This window comes from Colletes gigas, unplaced genomic scaffold (genome assembly GCF_013123115.1).
Source record: "Colletes gigas isolate AHSC1104 unplaced genomic scaffold, ASM1312311v1 Colletes_gigas_Sc00033, whole genome shotgun sequence".
Lineage (NCBI taxonomy): Eukaryota > Metazoa > Arthropoda > Insecta > Hymenoptera > Colletidae > Colletes > Colletes gigas.
In genome coordinates this window covers 732,301-753,155 of record NW_025106662.1, presented here as the reverse complement: position 1 = coordinate 753,155, position 20,855 = coordinate 732,301, and the positions used below count along the sequence as shown (strand labels likewise).

The 20,855-nt window shown below is 37.8% G+C and overlaps 3 protein-coding genes and 1 pseudogene across 4 annotated transcripts; 2 read left to right on the top strand and 2 right to left on the bottom strand.

Moving 5' to 3' along the window:
* Positions 1-19: 19 nt before the first annotated feature.
* On the bottom strand, positions 20-8,252 carry LOC122402074 (heterogeneous nuclear ribonucleoprotein U-like protein 1). The gene is made up of 10 exons (XM_043404589.1): positions 7,998-8,252; positions 6,005-7,431; positions 5,281-5,473; positions 4,437-5,176; positions 4,225-4,353; positions 3,445-3,613; positions 3,067-3,318; positions 2,734-2,980; positions 2,246-2,586; positions 20-1,399 (listed from the first exon to the last, which is right to left on the bottom strand). The coding sequence occupies exons 1-9, from the start codon at positions 8,125-8,127 to the stop codon at positions 2,289-2,291; spliced, it is 3,585 nt and encodes a 1,194-aa protein (XP_043260524.1). The 5' UTR covers positions 8,128-8,252; the 3' UTR covers positions 20-1,399; positions 2,246-2,288.
* Positions 8,253-8,510: 258 nt separating this feature from the next.
* Positions 8,511-10,896, top strand: LOC122402084 (ciliogenesis and planar polarity effector 2-like). Of its 2 annotated transcripts, XM_043404605.1 has the most exons (6): positions 8,511-8,913; positions 9,010-9,275; positions 9,357-9,493; positions 9,597-9,865; positions 9,972-10,143; positions 10,576-10,616. In XM_043404605.1, exons 1-4 carry the CDS (start codon positions 8,817-8,819, stop codon positions 9,802-9,804), a joined length of 708 nt encoding a protein of 235 aa, XP_043260540.1. In that variant the 5' UTR covers positions 8,511-8,816; the 3' UTR covers positions 9,805-9,865; positions 9,972-10,143; positions 10,576-10,616. The 2 variants fall into 2 exon arrangements, with proteins under 2 accessions (XP_043260540.1, XP_043260541.1); XM_043404606.1 differs by lacking the exons at positions 9,972-10,143; positions 10,576-10,616 and adding an exon at positions 10,770-10,896.
* On the top strand, positions 10,754-12,359 carry LOC122402085 (mitochondrial cardiolipin hydrolase). Its single transcript, XM_043404607.1, has 4 exons — positions 10,754-11,025; positions 11,663-11,847; positions 11,965-12,240; positions 12,324-12,359. The coding sequence occupies exons 1-3, from the start codon at positions 10,772-10,774 to the stop codon at positions 12,231-12,233; spliced, it is 708 nt and encodes a 235-aa protein (XP_043260542.1). The 5' UTR covers positions 10,754-10,771; the 3' UTR covers positions 12,234-12,240; positions 12,324-12,359.
* Positions 12,360-18,308: 5,949 nt separating this feature from the next.
* On the bottom strand, positions 18,309-18,429 carry LOC122402196 (annotated as a pseudogene).
* Between the last annotated feature and the right edge of the window lie 2,426 nt (positions 18,430-20,855).

Sequence of the window (20,855 nt, the reverse complement as noted above, 5' to 3'; positions counted from 1 at the left end):
CCAGAAAAGACAAATCTTGGTCATGGACTCGCGATGTAACGCAATCTAGTATAATTTGATCATTGTCGACTTCGAATCGTGGTAACGCGTGAGTACACAGATTATCTTTGTACGTGTATTAAATCTTATTCGACTTACATCTTTTATATCGTTCAGTGCTTAAGAAGTACCTTAATTCGAAGTCTCACAAACTGTACAAAATATTTCAGAGAAAGGAGGTAAAAAGACAATCATCCTGTAACTATAAAAAAAAAACTTTTCGTTACAACCGAAAAAAACGAAGCATAAAATAAAAACGGGTACTATGCTTTGCTTGTTAAGCTTATTGCAACGGGTAACCAAGACCGATAAAAATGGAACAAAACAAGGAATAGAGGGAATTATGTTTATGAACATAATTATATCGATGATGATGACGGTGGCGATGATAGCGGAGGAGGAAGAGTTGGAGTAGGAGGAAGAACGTTGGGTAACAATCGCATCTCTTAATCGCAGAGCATAATTACAAAATATGATTCGATTCGAAAATAAACATGTTCTGGTAATCTCAATGAATTTGTTCGCTTAATAAAACGCGGATACATATGAATCAAATCCAGTAATAATTTATTCGTGATACGATATTCTCTTTTGTACATCATTTCATTTGTATAGAAAGATAAGACAAAATCATATACAATATTACTCTCGTGTGTTGAGAATGTTAATCTGTTTTTTCTTCATTTTCTTTTTTTTTTTATTACATGGTACTTCACTTAATATATAAATAGATTTCCAATAAACGTATCGTGTAATACGTTTGAAAATCTGTACATATTTACACGATCCTTTTCCGAGAGCGATAAAACATTGCAAATATTTCAATCTTAGAGCTAATTGCGTAGTGTACCCATACGTGATACTCTTCCTCTTGATCGATCTTTCAATTAAAAGCCGTAACAAAACGTTTATTATACGTTACCCCCTTTTACTCGTTTTAAAAACTACGTACATAATACGAATACGTTCCTGTTGTTACATGCTTCTTTCGCGATCATCAATCTTAATTCATAATGTATAACACTATAATTCACTTCGTATTGCATTTCTCAATGCAAAATATTTTGTTTCATGGTGCATGTGTAACGGTGCCTTCATGTGACAAAATCTAGATTGTTGCTCGAGTTACAAAACCACAATAATTTTGAGATTCGTACATTAAAAAATATACGAACAAAAATCGTGAATATATTGTCGTGGAAACATTTGTCCATCTATTTGTGTGTAATCAAAACCGATATCCGGTATTGACAACACGCTGACCAGGAGTATAGTTTACTATATACTCTCGTCGCTCTTGCGGGTGACTATATCCAATGGAATCGTCAGATAAAGCAGTTGTTACGCTTGTCGTATCTGCCTGCAAAAAGTAAAGATACAGGCTTAAGCCTCCATATTATTCGGCATTCAGCAATTACAGTAAACTTCCGGCTATCCGGTCTTGTTTCAACTGGTCTCCATTTTAACTGATCACATTTTTGTTAAATGAAAACAATCGATTGGAATAAACATTACTGACGCATTCTGTGACCATTCACTTTCGTCCGACTAAATGTACTTCTTATCGCATTAGTTATTGTTTAAACAGTTGTCTCCCATTAATTTTATTTAGCCTGTAGAATTACTCTCTACACTGTTTATCATCAGTAAGTATAAACAACTGATTAATGATAATATATTGGTAATTTCGGATTAATTGGTCATTCGTTTATCCGAACAGATGCCCAGTCCCATAGAGGCCGGTTAAGCGGGAGTCTATTGTATGTAATAGTATGAACGAATGGTCGCCATTTCCGCAACTAAATTCTCCAAACAGATTCGACGAATAGGTAGGTGTGTGTCTATTCGTACTCGTGTACTCGTTGTTCGGCAAATGCCGAATATGTAGAACCAACTTTACGTACGGGAACAATGGTTATATTTAATAGAACGCTAACTACGATTATGATAAGAATAATAGCCTCAACGAACGAGAAAACGTGTACCGTTATTTAAATCAATTTACGACAATGCGCGATTCGATTTCTTTTATAAATGAAAAATTGAAATTGAAGTTTTTTGTGTGAGTACTTTCTTGTATCAAAATTAGCTCCCCCTCCCCACTCTCGTTCCATATTTTTATAAGTTACGACAAAGGCTATCCCAGATAAAATTATTTAATACTACACGTTTAAATCAAAACAAATTTATAAACCATTCATAATACCTTACTGTCCGCTCCACCATTTTAACATATATATCATGGTAGATTATTGTTTGTTTACAGCCTGACCACTGGTGGTAGTTTGCCCACCCTGTTGTTGCTGCTGTTGCTGTTGTTGTTGTTGCTGGCCCCAATACTGATTGCAATACTGCTGATTCCAACTATTCCAATTTCCATTACCATAACCCTGTTGACTGTACGAGCCTTGACCATAGCTCTTCCAGGTTCCCCATTGTTGTTGTGATCCTCCCCAATTATTCTGTTGACCCCACCCTCCCTGAGACTGACCACTTGACCAGTTGCTTTGCTGATTCCAAGCGGATTGTTGCGACCCTTGATAATTTCTTAAAGGAAATAGATAAATTATTATATATACATCATCATCGTGCGAATTCATAGAATAATGTATATTAAATTGCTCATTTCTCGACTACAAGAACAAATAAAGTAAAAAACCGAAAATCAATAAAAATAAACAATGTAATCATTACCCCATCGGAGCCCAGCCACCTTGACGAGAAACCGTTGCTCGGCCTCTATCGTTTCCTATTCTTCTATCCACATTACCACCTCTTCTGTCCATTCCACGGTGTACAAGTGGAATAGGCGCTCCTCTTCCTCTCCATGTTGCCGGAGGACCGTAACCAATGCCGTGTCTGTTATGTCCACCCCTTTGAGGCCTATCTCGCCAACCCATGTTACCACCACGCCAGGCAGGATTACGATTTCTCTCAGAATCTATGAATTCAGTTTTGCAGATAGTTATTTTCTTGTTACTTACAATCACCGCTTCTATTACATTTCATATACGTTACGATTCTTACAATTATTGCCTCGTCTGTCACGATAATCTCGACTCTCTCTGTTATCACGATTACTTCGAACCTCATTTCGATTTTCTCGGGTGCTTTCTGGTCTTGATTCGAGTCGCGGTCGTTTACTTTGTTGCTGACCGTATCCAGCGTCTCTTCCCTCTTTATTGTATTTTCCTATAACTTTCTTGCCCTCTTCTTGGTCGAGTTCAACCCAATCGATGACATCGAAGAATTCACCACTGACTGGAGCTCTGAAATTTGCTAAAAAAAACATCCAGTCGTGCGTGGTTCATATTTCTCTTCTAAAGATAATATATTTAGTCTTCTTTGTATTAGTACGACTAATATTTTTTCTTCGACATACACTCCAATACTACCAAAACCAACCTTTCATTTCCAGAAGTGCAGAATCGCTAGGTTCCTTGCCTTCGACCAACTTATGTTTAGCAATACGCGATTTAAATTCTTCTTCAGATGGTACAAGCACTACGGCTTTTCGCTGATATCCACTAAAATTCTTCATTTTACGTCTTTGTGCAGAAGGATATACATTTGTCTGTATTCGGTTCCATAAAAAATCCAAAGATCGTTAGATTTATAATTATTTTATATTTTTATTTATGTATGTATGTTTATATATCTTTTTATGTTACGAAAAATATACGTATATTTCATATTTTGTTAGTCGTATTGATATCCAGCAATATTCTAACTTTATCAACGCGCACAAATAATATGGAAATTTTTTTTTTTTTTGTTTCTTTATAAATATATTGTTTTCTTTGTGTAATTCCATTAGTTCGAAGAATTTCTCGATATTCTGTATGATTCAGTATATGTACTTGGAACATCTCTTATCTGAATGACTTATTCTAAACTCGATACATTGATGTGCGTTATGTCGTTAATAGAACTGTATTATTGATAATTATATCGTAGTAAAACAGTACACTTTCATTTTTACGGTCGTGATAACAAAACAAAAGGATGAAAAGAGATAGAAAGATAAAAGAAATTTATCTTCTGCTGCGAATGCTTAAGGAAAACAGTGCTCGCGATGACATCCTTTTAGGCACTTACTAAAGTCGAATGATCAAACAGGATAGAAATTTGACTCTTCTATCGACCTGTCGTACGAGTTAGCTTCTTACAAAAAAAATTACATACCTGATCTAGAATATAATTACGCCTTCTAGTTGGAGCCATTTCCAGTAATGTATCCAATGCGCGTGTACATTTGTTAATAAGTGTTTCCCATTGATCGTTATTGTCCGCTTTTTGAGAAGAGCTTGGGTCCTTAATTAAAATTTATTAAAAATATCTTATATAAAACACGATAAAAAATTAAATCATCTATTACATTTGTTTGTAAGACGTACTTTTATTTTGTCGATTAGAGTATTAAGTCCTAATATATTGAACATTTTCTGGGAGTGCTCGGTGGCATGTTTCATTGCCCAGGTAGTTTTCCCACAACCGGGTAACCCACACATCATTATTACTTCGCATTCTTCTTTCTTGCCTGGTCTCCGCGGACCAGGGATCTTATACTGTGAGTCCACATTCCCGATTGAAACGTAGTCTTGTAAAACCTCTTCTACCCATGGCTTTTCTTGGCCAAAGTTGCAGGCGAAGCTGCAATTCTTGCTTAAAATGTGGGGAAATAATGGCTTGTCGCCAAGCTCTTCTTTGGAGATATTGAACGCCGTGCCTTGATCTTTTCCATTTACAGTGTAAGATAATATGATGTTACTTTCGGATGTTGCATCGAAGTAACATCCGATAACGTCGTCTTTGCCGAACTGAAGCCCATAATCTTCGAACTGATTGTCTGTTAATTTTTTCCCAGTACTACTGTATCCAAAACTGAACTTTTCTTCTCCAAGTTGCATCGACGTGTACAAAGTAGACCAACCGATTCTTAGTATATGCGGATGGTCTTCATTCTCTGCATCGATAGCACAGAGATCCACGATTTTTGCCTCGTAATAAACTTTTCCATAGAGAAAACCGTACGAGGCTCTTGCGCCAGCCCACATATGCGAAAATCCATCATTGTGCATAGGGGTAGCAGTAAAAAATCCATCCTCGTCGATAACTAAATTTAAATCCGAATCGTCTAAAACGATATTTAAAATTTAAATAACGATAACTTTTCCTTTCTACAACTTAACTATATGAATAGAACACGGTCTAATTATTTTCGTTTATATACCAACATACACCAAGATAAAATTAAGGCAGAATCGTCAATTTCCGGTTCATTCTCGACGAGCATCGCTGGCGGTTCATGACGATCTCCTAGAGGACTGGGCGACCTTTTCCGCTTTCTATCCTTAACTACATCATTCTTAGTTCCTTCTTTCATATCTACATCTGTATCTTCTTCGTGTTTAATTTCTATCATTTCTATATCCTTTTCACATAAATGAAAATAGGTCAATAATTAAACGTAAGAATTCCTGTAGATACAGTAACATTTTTATACAATAAAATGTAGAAAATGCAATTTAATTTGGTAAACGTCCGCAATCTCAAACACACACTGTAAAATATCACAGCACAAGAATTGTTATATTAGATGTAATTCAGGGTGGAATCAGATGTACCTTCGAGTAATATTTAAAAATGATCACACACATACACGGTCAAATTTATGATACGCGATTTGTTCGTAATAAGCATTTTATCTCAAAGCGAGGTTCTTAGGGATCCCGCGCTTTTTTAACGCTACTCCATAAGTGGGATACACGTTGCTTGTAATTTTTCTATACTTTCATTATTAATCTTTCTCTCATAATTCAAAAAATTGAATTATAAAAGTATTACAAAAATATGCAAGTAAAATTAACAATAAAAACTTTAGTTATTTTATAGGCCCAAATTAAAAGTAATTAAAACCATATATAATAAAGGTAAGAATGAACTGCTGAAACCTGAAACGTACCTGATCATCTTCTTTGTTGTCAATATTATCTTCCATTTCTGGTTTGTTGCTAGATTCAACTTCTTCATCCTCCATGAACTGATCTTCAAGGTTTGATTGGAGATTTTCATTCTCATATACATTTTTATCTTCCTTGTATGAATCATCAATTAGTAACTCTGATTCAGGAATGTTAGTAGTTTTAACATCATTAACAGGTTCTATAACTTGAACATCGTCTGCTAGTTCTTCATTCTTCTTCTCGTTTTTAACGACCTCTTTATTCATACCATCTATTCCATCATGTTTGTCATTAGTTGCTTTTGGTGTATCATTCTGAAACTCATTAGATTCAATTTTTATGGTTTCTTTTGCAACTTCCGTACTTTTCGACGTTTCTTCCTTTAATGTCATCTGTGTTACTGGTTGTTGCTTTTGATCCGTATTATCTGTTTTCTCTATTTTTTCTTCTACAGTTTTCAAAGGTGAAGTAATAATTTCGCTACTCTTTGCAGGTGATTTTGTTACGGATGCTTGCAAGACATCTTTCTTTTCTTCTGACTTTTTTAAAGGTGACTTAACAATTTCATTACTCTTTACAGGTGACTTAGCGACAGATGCTTGCAAATCATCTTTCTTCTCTTCTGACTTTTTTAAAGGTGACTTAACAATTTCGCTACTCTTCACAGGTGACTTCACAGTGACAGATGCTTGCAAATCATCTTTCTTCTCTTCCGATTTTTTCAAAGGCGACTTAACAATTTCGCTACATTTAACAGGTGACTTTGTAACAGATGCTTGCACGCTGTCTTTCTTTTCTTCTGGCTTTTCCAAAGACGACTTAACAATTTTGCTACACTTCGCAGGTAACTTTGTAATAGATACTTGACAAATATCTTTTATTTCGTCTGACTTTTTCAAAGGCAACTTGATAGTTTCGCTACTTTTCATAGGTGATTTTACAATAGACGCTTGGGAAACATTTGTCTCACGTTCGCTATTTTTTGTAGGATTGATGTTCTTCGATTCATCATCTGTTTTTGTAACTTTTGTTGAATTCAAACCCTCATTTCCTATATCTGATAAAGATTTTTTAGCATCCGTTTCATTGTTTTTTTCCAATAAATCAGCTTTTTCTTCTTGCTCCATAGTTTCTTCCGGTATAGTGGATTCCTCTTGCAAAGCAGATTCCGATATAGTAGGTGATGGTTCACGTGACATATCATTTTGATCAGTTTTTTTTGGAGATGTCCGTTTCCTAGAGTAAGTGACTCTAGAAGTTCTTCGTTTCTTTACTGCAGGAGCTTCGCGCGGTGCTACCGCTGAGGTGCTTTTAGCCAATCTAGAAGACTTTTTTGGTGTCTGTGGAACTTTCGCAGAATCTGTTGATTTTTCATCATTTTCTCTTGCATCGTGTATATTTTCTGCATTTGCATTTGCATCTTCCTCTGCAATATACAAAACCATTTATGTTTTATTAATTTAGATAAAACAGTATGTGTATATATATATATATATATATATATATATGTTGATGTATGGTGTGGTGTGCGTATATATTCGCATACACGAACTATATAATTAAAAAAACAGATTCTAGAAAAATAATTAGAAATTTATAGAAAAAAATGATGAAGTTAATTAAAATGAATCTAAATTTATTGATTCTCAAATAAATACCACGAAACTTTTGAAGTAGCGTCGCGCGCATAATTCGTACGTAAACAGAAGAGAAGAATATATAGTTTGTGCCTAGATGGTATTAAAAATACAAGAAACGAATTCTTTACAGTAATCAATTACTTTTAATAATGATAGGTACACTATTTTGTATCGTTCTAATATAATTTAATGTACAAATCAGTAGGAAATTCGTCAAATGAGTCAGTATCACCTGACTCGAATGTTTGTCAACATTGGAATAAACAGATGTATTCGTTGCTGGATAAAGAGTAATGCGACTAGAAGTACTCGATAGAATGAAAAGCTACTGATAAAAGAAGATATAACTTACGACTTGCATTTTCTTCCTCTATTGCCTTACGAAGTCTCTCAACGAGCACTGACTTGACGCCTTTCGTATCGAGTCCACGCTGTGAGAGTTCTGTCCGTAAATCGACCACTTTCAACTTTTCTGGATCCATTGTGCGTGATATTTTACGATATCTCTCAATTCACGCACTTTTATTCAGCAGAAAATCTTACGGAAAGCCCATACACGCGCCAGTGACCCGCGTTAAATATACAATATGGCGATACAACTGCAAACAACGCGTTACGTGTTGTAAATGGATTTTATTGGTCAATGTGGCATTTATTTGAACTAACGCCAACTTCACTACTAATGGAATTATTTGTCCCATTTGCATTGGCGTACTATAAGAATTCTTATTGGTCCTCTTAAGGCGGGACTTGATCCGATTCGTCAAGAGCTTCATATATACACGAAATTCGTAGAAACCGCCGATTGCATACAATTGTGTATAGGATAAGCAACTTGTCGGACTTGTTGGAAACGTCCAATTATTGGAGTTGGAATGGACGGAGGAAACGCAATGGTTTTACGAGTTTTTGTTAGGTTATTCTGCAAAGGTTGCAATACCAAAAAGCATAATCTTCGCTGTTCCAATTTTTTCTGATGTTAAATCCTTTGAATCGAAGTTTTCGTAAATAAATATCATTAATTGATATACGGACTGAGCAGTGAACATTGATTCTGTAAAGTACAAAATTTTTAACTTTATACATAGAACGAAACGTTTGTTTTGTCAGCGCCAATGTTTGTTGATGATTTTTTGAATTTTCGTATCATCCGATTTTCTTGCAATTGATCATGAACGCAATAAACGTGAATTGGTTACATTCGGTTGAGGGAGAATCGTTGGTGCATCATTTTTATGTAAATACATCGAAAAAAAGAAGATTTTATGGTAAACAGAAAATCGTATGAGTATAAATTTTATTTGGCTATTGTTGGATCGTTATGTATACTTATTATTAACTTCATATTTTGTAAAACATTACAGGTATTCTTGAAAGACCACCTCTACCGTCTTCAATTGAAGAAGTTACATATAAAATTTTTATGGTTGGCAGATCCGGGGTAGGAAAAACCTCGGTTGTAGCACGTCTTGCTGGTATATTAGAATCTAATAATTATACTGAAACCAATGGGATAAAAAAGACAAATGTATTTTGGCCGGTTAAAATTTGGGACAAAGTTGTATTGTTTAAATTACAATTTTGGGACACTTCAGAAACAAGCATTAAAAAATACAATCATATACTACCTGTATGTATATATATATACACACATATATAAATCAAGTATATAAATAAGTAAGACTGAAACCTTAAATGTTTAATTTTTTAGGCATGCAAAGATAAAGTTGATGCTATATGTTCTGTATTCTGTTTCGATGATGCCATGGGTTTTAATGATATTCCATATTTGATGAATACAATGTCCACAATAAAGGAAAAACCAGCAAATATAGTCATAGGAACAAAGTAATTTATTACAAAATTTTCTATCTTTTTTTTCTGTGTTGTGCATGAACGATAATTTTAGAGCGTACCAAAGGTATTTTAATTGTATCATGACGTGTTATAGATTTAAACCATGGTCAAGTTCTACGATAGAAGACGCGCGGATAAAAGAATTTGAAGACAAATGGAAAGTTAAAGTTGTCAGGGTCGATATTAATAAATTGTCCTCAAGATCCGAAATATTTGATTGTTCATATCAGTTGAACACAATATGTAATATACTTTGGAATAGAGATAAAGAGTTTATATCTAAACAAATGGGACAAAATTAAGTAGTCAATGATTCAACTTCCGCAAAACCCGCGAACATCTTTTACAAAGCTTTTAATAAAGGTAAAACTTTCGTAATCTGCTTGTATCAGCAATTTTTTTTGGCAATTCGATATAACTCGAAAACGCGAATCTGATAGGCTGACAAACGTTTCAACTGTTACCCTAGAGTAGGTAGTCTGTGGACGGTTATTCATTGGTAGAAGGTTGTCAGTACTTAAAGACAACTTCAGGAGACTTAAGCGTCATTCAGTGGCGGCAAAATTGGTGACTTATCGATTCGTTCTTCTCTTTATTGTTTCTTTAACAAGAACAATTTGAACATCTTTAGGTAATAAATGGTATATGCAACGGTATGATATATTTTATTTATGTCTTTATTATAAAATTCGTGATTGATATTTCGACCGGTAGAATATCAGTCATAGGTTATAATTTTCTTGATAAGAATGTTTATTATTTAGTAAGCAATAATAGTCATTACTAAACGAGAGTATATCAAAACTTACAGTTTTTACTTATTTATCAGTCGAATTATTAAAAGGTTATCGTTTACGACCTTTCATTCTATTCGTTGTAGTTGCACAATATCGAATGTTCACTAGCTCGTTTACGACAACGGTATTAGCCGTTACTGTGTCATTATTGCACGTAGAATACATACTAAAGAGTGAACCACTAGTGTGTACTAAAAGATAGACAGAAAGGAAAAATGATGCATTTATAAATTGTTAAGCAACAGTAGAGCTTCTTGTATAGGGATAACTTCGTAGGTGGCAACTATAGTGGTTAACCATAACGGGGATGGCTTTGATAACGACCACTATAGTGACCATTTGTCACGAAAGGGTTAGAGTCACATAAAACAAAATGGTATCTAATATACAAGTGTACTTTTGGTTTCAATAAAATTTTGGATATTGCTTCTTTGACACTAATTGTTACGTTTTCATATATTTTGTTTTAGGAATGATAAACAATAAAATTTTCCTAGTGGGGGGTATACTGATTACTTCGGAAATTATTTGGAAGTGGTACAAAAGATTTCGTAATTCTCGGAAAAATGCTATCGACACCTGTGCGATTACAAAAACAAGCGTTGACGATACGAAACAAAACATATCGGAAGTTATGTTTTTCTCCAAAGCATCCAACTATTGTCGGGTACACGCCAATTCTGGTAAAGCTTGCTCCAAGGACAATTGTCCGGTTCGTTACATGAGGTAAACCAATCGTAATCTTTCAAAGTAGATATACAGGGTGAGGTATTTAAGATAAGTTATCTGGATAATTCGTCTATTTTTAAAAGTAGAAGAGAATGTTATAGGCAAAAGTTGTTTGATTTTATGGTGAACATAGCGCGGTGACGCTTTTTAGATTTCCGATGGTAGCGCCAAGGGCATTTGAAGGATATTATTTATTTATTTATTTATTTACGTTCTAGTAAAGGCTTCTAAGGGGGATATAGTAATCTACAGTCCAAAATTATTTAGATTCATATTCACTTGTACTATAATGTTATGTATAACAAAATAAAGCATTCCATTAAAAAAAGAAATAACTTGACCTTGAAATCTTTTTCATACTTCTACCGACAAAAAAAATATATTACATTTTGTTTTTCTGTATACACAAAAAACTTTTGTAAGAACAGTTTGTTTATATCTTTAATCCTTTTTTAGATATCCTGCATTTCTAAATACACCAGACACCCTGTATATGTACACATCATATTTATCATAAAATTCTTGCACTATAATCTACAGCAATGCAACTAGTAGATCAATGACTTCACGTATATGAAATATCCAAAGATTTTATAATATCTTCGAGTTTGGCTGACAATAGATAACGTTTTAGAAATCTGGAAAATTATATGAACTGCGCGAAACAGAGTTTGGACGTATGTATGCACATGTTGACTTGTCAAATGTTATCAAAAGCTATTGTAAACGCGCGTAAACGAGGTGTACTCGTCAGGGTAATAATGGACCGAGGCAAAGCTGTCAACGATGCCGCGCAAACGGCTCTGTTTCACAGTAACGGTTTGTTTCAGTCGTTTTGTAAACGCAGGCTGAGCTCGTTCGATTGTTCGTTATCGACGGCGCTGAGTAGCATTTTATGTCGTTCGTTTGTAAAAAAAAACTACGCATATATTTCAGGTGTCACGATCAGAATGCAAGACTCCGATGTCCTGATGCATCACAAATTCGTAATCGTGGATCGTGATATAGTGATTACCGGTAGTATAAATTGGACAATGTCCGCGTTCTTTGGAAACTTTGAAAATGTCCTGGTGACCAACCACAATTCGTTGGTGGAACCTTTTGTCGAGGAATTTGAAAAGTTGTGGATGTTATTTGAATGTCCGTTACGTCCGGAAACGGATGAAAATTTGCGACGACTGATTCTCGAAACGTTCGACATTTAGTAACTTGGTAAATGCACATTTCTTTCTTTATTTTTACAACCGTTTTTGTTGAAATTTCTGTTTGAATTTCTTTTATTTTTTTCATTTTAGGAAGATCGAACCACAAGTCAGAGGGCACGTCGCGCAGTGTTCTCAAATGTTTATATCAAATCATTAACGATTTCCATATGATCGGAAAAGAATCTTTAAACATAAGTATATTAAGAATGAATGATATTTTCGTATGTTGGAAAACAAATAGTATGATGAATAAAGAACTCAGTAATTATTTTAATAAAGTTTGTTTTATTAAACGTCGCGAATAAACTCATAGAAGACGGTTCGAGTAAACGAGCCACACGCGTTGCATTGTTCGTACGTCGTCGATAACCTGCTAAAAATACAATAGTATCTTTTACCACCGATTATATTGAAGTCTATGAAATACGATTAACTCGTAAGTTTAAAAGTAACCAACTACGATACGAGAGTTGTGTCGCAATTTAGATATTCTGAGAATACTACGTTTAAAATCGTCTTCCTAATATTGCCGAACATGACGCACGGACCCTTGGTTTTCAACACAGGCAGCACCATAAACCGCCACCCGCAGACGCACTTAGCATGCCAGATGCGTCAGTTTCTGGAATTTTCTTTGTTAATTTCCACGACAACGACTTGTACCTCAACGATTTTTTACCCCTGAAAATAACTTTCTTAGATTATTCCAAGATTTTATATTTGAGAGTGCTTCTTCGTTCGACGCGAATACAATATTAATTTGGCCATCGACGAATGTTACGAACAATCTCCGAGTTGACCGGAAAATTGTCCGACTTCCTTTTGGTTACTGACGAATGTCGCTCCGTGAGCGTTCCTTCGACGTTAATGAAATCGAGGGAGGCATTGTAAAATTTAAAAATAGTCGCGAACATGGTAAAAAAACGTAACGTTATTTCTCGGATAGGAGTCACGCGATGCGAAACACGGGGGTTCCAACGTCACGCTACAACGCGATATGACGCGTGGTGGCACATTGAACGGTGTTGAAATATTGCCACAAGGATGCAACCGATGCGTCGCGACGCTGTATGGTTAGTCGGTGTTCTCATCGGTCGATAGAAGTGGAACATTGTCCGTGTGTATAAATAGGTTAGCCTGTATGAAAATAGACGTCGGGCCGTTGGACCGGTGGATCGATGATGATCCCCGGCGACTAGCCGTCCGACGGCTGGACATTCTTCTTTCCTTTCCTCCCCCTTTGAACGGAAATTCACGGCCTCGGGGCTTTCGTTATCACCGCGAGCGTCTCTTTTCCCACCCTTATTTTACTATAAAAAAAGCGTGCTCCGACTTGTAGTTGCAAATTAATCGAGATCTCACTTGTACACTCTAATGCTTAAAATTTTAACTCTTAACTGGTACGATACTTTACTATCACGCTAATGGTACTATGGGTGAATTTTCACCATCACATCATAATTGTAATATTGGAAATAAAATTTTCACGAAACGTCAATTTTCCAGTCCGAAGGTGGAAATTTAGATACAGAGTGTTCGGCCACCTCTGGGAAAAATTTTAATGAGGGATTCTAGAGGTCAAAATAAGATGAAAATCAAGAATACCAATTTGTTGATGGAGGCTGCGTTAAAAAGTTATTAACAATTAAATTCAAAAATTTCAAATCGTTCTGGAAAAATTATTTTCGGTTGTGGGGGGGTCAATTACAATCATTACACATACCCCCGAAATTCTATGCACTTACGAGAAAAAAATTCCTTACCAAAAATCTAATTAGGTGCCTAAATTTTTCAACGAAAAAAAAAATTTGAAATCGTTCTGGAAAAATTATTTTCGGTTGCGGGGCTCAATTACAATCGTTTTTGGTGAATAGACACACCTCTGAAATCCTGCGCATTTTCGAGAAAAAAATTCATTATGGGCAAAACTTTAAACCTTAATAACTTTTTAACAAAGCCTCGATCAACAAATTGGTATTTTTGATTTTTGTCTTATTTTGGCCACTAGAATCCCCCTTTAAAATTTTTCCCAGGGGTGGCCGTACACTCTGTATATTTCTAGGTAGTACGTCGTCCACTTGTTTCTCTATGTAAAAGCTAATATTCCTAACTATAGTTTAAAACTATCACACTTATCTCTATTTCGTACTCGAACTTGCCGAAGTACATTCCGGAAGCGAAGAATTACGATTTCCCTATTTAATTGTTCGCCGATAATTCTACAATGTACAAAGCTTGAATTTAACTAACGATTCGTAAACGAAAAATGACGAAATGCGTTCATACTAAATCTTAAGTTGGAGGATGAGCGCGGGCTGCACTATATATCAGAAAATAAAGCCTCGACGGCGGTTTCGTCTTTCTCGATTTACGTCTTATTTTGGCACGTAAAATCATCCTCTGAAAGATTGCCCACCTGTAGTTAAACGCCCTGTATAGACGCTGTGCGTATACAGCGGTATCTATGCGTGTACACACGGCGAGCGTGCAGCTGGTCGAAGCAACGGCTAAGAATAGCCGCGCGACGCACGGAAATAGCAATGCGCAAGCCCGAAATACGCATTGTATCCAGATACGATAAAAGCCGGCTGCACGTTGGCGCCTTTTGACGTTCGCCAAGTTGGCTTCGCTTCTGTGGTTTGCCGTGCCGAAGCCGGTAAATCGTACTCCGTCCGCCGCGATATTCAGATATTTATAAAAAAAGAATCCATCGGTTTCCGACCAAAGGCTTCATCTCGCAGTTGGTTCCGATCGCGTGACACGGCTCGGTTCGTCTCGTGTCCGTTTTCCAAGCGTAGTCGTTAACCATTCCGAGAAACCGTCTGTTTCTTTCGCGAGGCATGCGATAAATTCGACGATTTCACTTTGTGGAAACTTTTCGTTTGCCAACGTCAACCGCGTTCGAAGAACCCCATCCATGTCGCGCGCGTGCTGTATCTTTTTTAGAATTTTTCACTAAAATCTACACGTTTAACTTTCCACGATTCGTCCCCCTTCGATTCAGAGAAGGACAGAGAATCGGTAAAACGAAAGGAAGCGAGATTAATAATCTTCGTGTAAAAAGAAGAGAAAAATGTTTACGATTAGGGTTCTTCTGATTAAAACAGGTTCAAAATACAAATCAAATATTATATAATGAAATGCTCGATGCTTATAGAAGCTTCTAAAAAATTTCTATTTGAGGTGTATCGAAGAACAAAAATTAAATTATTGAATGGTATAAAGATTTAATTATGAGTAGTCATTGTACATATGTATTATGTCATATTGCGTGTATTAAGAAAATTAAAAGAAGTCTGATTTACGTCGTGTTTGGACTCGTTTTAATCAGAAGAATTCGAAAAATGCGTTGGTACCAGTTTTAGAAAAATAACATGAAAACTCGCTCTTTTCTGTTATAACCACGGGAATTGGGAAAGTTAATCGTGCATTATGTACCTATGTATAATTGCTCGAAATACTCGACAGAACTGCAACAGTGGATGTAAATATCGTGGGTTAAGGGCGGGTCAGATCGTACGAGCACGTTCGTGGCACTCGACCCGAGAGTCGAGAAAAGGGAAAAGGCGAAAGGTCGAGTATTCGTCGATGGCCCTCTTGGTTGCTCTTTCTCGCGTTTGCGAATTCAGGGTGAAAAGGAGAAAAGGGAATAAGAACGGTCGCCGGATTGCTGTTTTGCTCGTTAAAAGTTTCGAAAACGCGGACAAAGCACGAATCGCGAAACGGGTCACGCGTTCCTCTTCTCAGAGAGTCAAATTAAAGATTAACCTTTCAGCCGCGACGAGGCTGATCACGGAACCGTAACCCTCACTTATACAGGGTGTTCGGCCACCCTTGGGAAAAATTTTAATGGAAGATTCTAGAGGCAAAAATAGGACGAGAATCAAGAATGCCAATTTGTTGATGGAGGCTTTGTTAAAAAATTATTAACGTTTAAAGTTCCGCCGGTACTGAATTTTTTTCTCGAAAATACGCAGGATTTCGGGGGTATGCCTATTGACCAAAAATAATTGTAATTGACCCCTACGATCGAAAATAATTTTTCCAGAACGATTTGAAATTTTTTTTTTCGTCGAAAAATTTAGCCACCTACTCAAATTATTTTCTCGAAAGTGGGTAGGAATTCGGGGGTATGTGTATTCACCAAAAATGATTGTAATTGACCACCGCAACCGAATATAATTTTTCCAGGACGATTTGCAACTTTTCAATTTCGCCGAATTTAGGCACCTATCCTCTGTCGATTTTTCTTAAGAATTCGTTTTTCATTTTTAGTAATTTTTTTGACACCTTATAGAAAAGTTGTTTAATACTTTTTTGTAGGTACCCATGAGCTCTATTTCAGAAAAAAGTTTCATTGAAATATATTCACTATTGTAGGAGTTATGACTGTTTGAACATTGGACCATTTTTATGGGATTTTTTACACTTTACGGGGTCAAGGAACAACTTTTCGAATATTTCTGAAATTTCCACATATCCTCCATTAAAATATGCGTAGTTTGCCGTTTGAAACATTAAAATCCTTCAATCCGTTCATATGTTATGACATTTTAAAGATTCGCATGCAAGGAAGCATTTCTGGCCTCATATTAGATTCTTGGTAAGGAATTTTTTGCTCGAAAATGCGTAGGATTTCGCGTATATATATAATGACCAAAAATGATTGTAATTGACCCTCGCAACCAAAAATAATTTTTTCAGAATGATTTAAAATTTTTTAATTTAATTTTTTAATAACTTTTTAACGAAGCCTCAGTCAAGAAATTGATATTCTTGATTTTCGTTTTACTTTGGCCTCAAGAATCTCCCATTAAAATTTTTCCCAGGGATGGTCGAGCACCCTGTATATTCGTGGGCGCAAATTTTCATACGACCAATCAAGGCAAACAAGTGATACAACAAATATAACTAATGAAATGCAAAATATTCAAAAATACAGAATTCTCCATTCGAAACAAAGGACAATGGCTCGAGAATCGTAGGAAAAGACGAGATCAATAAATGATTTGAATGACATTCTGGATTCTATGTAATTGCAACGTTTATTTCGGTAATGTTTATATAGAAAACATTGCTTGGCGTTAACGGAGGCCTGACGCGTCGCCTTCGTTGCACATTTCTTCCGTTCGATGGGTCTTTCCTTTTCCAACAATCGTGGTTTCTGTTACATCGAAAACTGCGTTCTGCGAAAGCACGCGTTGCGCACGTAAACTCGTCGAAGACGTAGGCGAAAAACCATGGCACGTAAATATTATACACCCGCGGAGCACGCTGTTTCGCGTTCAAGATAGCTCCAGCAAGTTGTACACCACCGTTTTAGATCTGTTCGCTCCATCTACTAATAAATTGCTAGAAGAATATATGCGCGCTATGCGTATGCGTACTCTATATCGCTTAGTAACGTTAAATATCGTTTAAATTCTGTTGTCGAATGTTGCTTCTCCAATTCGTTCTTCACACGTTTTGCTTTCTTTTTCGTTTTCCGCTACGCGATTCTTCCTACTTTCTCGATGGTACGATTCCTTCGATCATCACGCAAGGCCTCGCTAGGTACAGTCATCTATACCCGGGTTTCACGTTCGCTAGACTAAATAATTATCGTAACGTAATAAATTACTAGGAAATCCGCAGTCATTATTGTCTCTATAGTCGACACCGAAAACATCGATCGCAGTTACATTCGCGTTTTTGCCGCAGTCTTAACGTGTTTTGGTATTTTGTTCTTTTATTTTATATTTCTTTGTATCACATTCGTTTTGTATTCGTTACAGGAAGTAGAAATTGCTTGTATTTTGCGCGCGTACGTCGCGCGGGATTCTGTCACACTTTTGGTTATTCTTTACGCGCTGCTTTTGTCCCTTGGGGAGGGGGCAATTCTCGCCTCGAAGTTGTTTGATGGAAAGGAGATGTACGAAAGGCGGTTTTCTACATGAATGTATACATTAATCACAGTTACTCGTATTCGTACGAATGAAAAGAAACTTTGTTGTTTATTACACTGGGTTACTTCTACTTATGAATATTACAATATTCATACATTCTAATATTACAAATAGAGTACAGTGACGATAATGCCAACAATACGCGGATGTACCCAAGCGGTCAGCCATTTTGGTACTGTCCGCGCCCAACGTTGCTTAACTTCGGTGATCGGGCGGGAACCGGTGTTTTCAACGTGGCCACCATCGTTGGCAAACTTCGTCTTTAATTTATTCAAACGCAAACTCTTGAATATCTCAATGCACGATTCGCAAGAAACAAGTTTCTTTTCGTTTATAGCGAATCGCCATTATGATGTACGAGCAACTATGTGTATATTAATGCATACGTATATCTACACGCATATATATCTGCGATACGTTCGTCGATAGATAATTGGTCCGCTTGTAGAGAAGGTTGAGAGAGGGAAGGGAAGGAAATGAAAGGGGTAAAGAAGACTGAAAGAGAGATAGATAAAGAGAGACAGGGATTATCACACGTTCTCGTGTCCACGTCGACGGTGTTCTGGGAATAACTGAACGCTGAGACGCGGAAACGACGAAACGCCCGAGGCAGCCTAATGAAAGGGTGGAGGAGGCGAGTTCGTCGCGGTCGTTTCGACGGTCTGTTTGGCAGGTTGCAAAAGGGAGAAGGACGCGTTTCGTCCGTCGCGATCGGCCCCGAAGCCAGCGAAGCTGTACTTTCGTTCCCGGCGATCTGTTCTGAGGCAGGGCTCGCTGGTAGCTCTGGCCATCTCTCACATGCCCTCTGTCCCGAGGCTACCAACCAAAGCCGGCTCACCGATGTTCGAGTCGCACTGCATCACCCACTCCCAGATCCTTTTGGTGACCACTTTCTGATCGACGGTGGTCTCCAGGCCGTAGCTATGCAACAGCTTTCTCAGTTTGTTCTTGTTCTCGTCGACGTTGCGTTGATCGTCGAGTATCGTGTCGAGGTAGAGCAAACTGTCGCCCCTCCTCACGATCGTCTCGCTGGCGTCGACCGACGTGGACGTGGCGCTGTGACTGATCTTGTTGACGCACCACGAGTCCTTCAGATACTTGTTGATCTCGGTGACGTGCGGCCTCTTCTCCGGTTTGTGCTCGAACACGCGCTTAAAGTAACGCAGCAGCCTCGGCGTGAATCGCCTGAAGGTTGGCGGTATCTTGGTGGTGCGTCTCTTCAGCCATCGTTGGAACGCCGAGTATTCCGGATCCTGGATCAGATCGGCGCTCTGCCACGGCGGGTTCCCGGTCAGGCACACGAACAACACGATACCGAATTGCCAGCAATCGGCGCTCCTCTTGCAGGCGTACCTCTCGTTCTTCACGATCTCGTAGATCTCCGGCGGCTGAAACGGCAACCAGGTGCAACGGATCTTGTTCACCAGCGTCCCCTCCCGTCTGGTGCACCCGAAATCGCACAGTTTGATCTTGGACATGTCCAACGAGAACACCAACACGTTCTCGAGCTTGATGTCGCGATGAGCCAACTGTTTCGAGTGTATAAACTCGAGGGCGGAACCGAGCTGACCGGCGATCCTCTTGCACGCCTCCTCGCTGAGGCCGCCGGTCCTCACGTTTCCGGCTAGATCGCCGTGCGGCGCGTACTCTTGCGCGAAAACGAAACACTTTTCCGATTTGAACGTGACGGCGTACGAGCACAGAATATTCGGATGGGGGCTCAGATGATACGAGTAATGAAACTCCCGGAAAAAGTCTTTCTTCGTAGTCAGTTCTTGGTGGACGGCTTTCAAAACGATGCGTGTGCGCGTCGCTCGGTGCGTAGCTAGCAAAACTTTCGCGAAACTGCCCTCGCCCAACGTCTTCTCCACCTCGTACTCCTTCGACAGTTCCAGCTCCTTCAGAGGAACCTCCTGAACTTTGTGTATGCCGGACTCTTTCTTCTCGTGAAGTTTCATCTGTAATCAGAGACCATATCCTCGTTATTCGCGGTTTCTTTCTCGCCTGTACGAGCTTCCCGGGTTACCACGCGAACGCGTAACGTCGATCGATCCCCGTCCGGCTTTTCACCTTCTATCTCTCTCTCTCTCTCGCTCGCTCGCTCGCTCTCTCTTTCAGACCCGCCCGCGTAATCATAAGTTCGACGAAAAGTTTTTCCGTCCGTTTGCGTCATCGTTGCTAGCGACTTCGACCGACGCCAGCAGGTCGATCGAGCGCGAAACGTTTCGGAGACAACCATCGTCTCTCGTCGTCTTTGATTCAAGAATTGTTGTCCTTGCCCTTGCTTCTCTACCCTTCCCGGATGAAACGAACCAAAGAAATAGCTGGACACGTCTCTGTTACCCTTTTTCATCTACTCGATCTTGTTTTTAGCAATGGAATACAGTAATGATTCGTAAAATGAACATCGCTCGCACATTCATCTTTCGTACAGCGGAGGCAAAATTCGACACTAGCAGATGTTTGTACACAGCGATGTTATTGAACCTCAGAGTCTTTATTTTTTGTCGATAATCTATCTATTGATTATCTATCTTATTGATAATCTATCGATTATCTACAGATAATCTATCTGTTGATAATATTGTAATTATTTATTTCAATATACACACCCACTATTATATTATTAAACTATTAACCCTTTATGCTCCGAGAATGTTAATATGAACTGGCAATA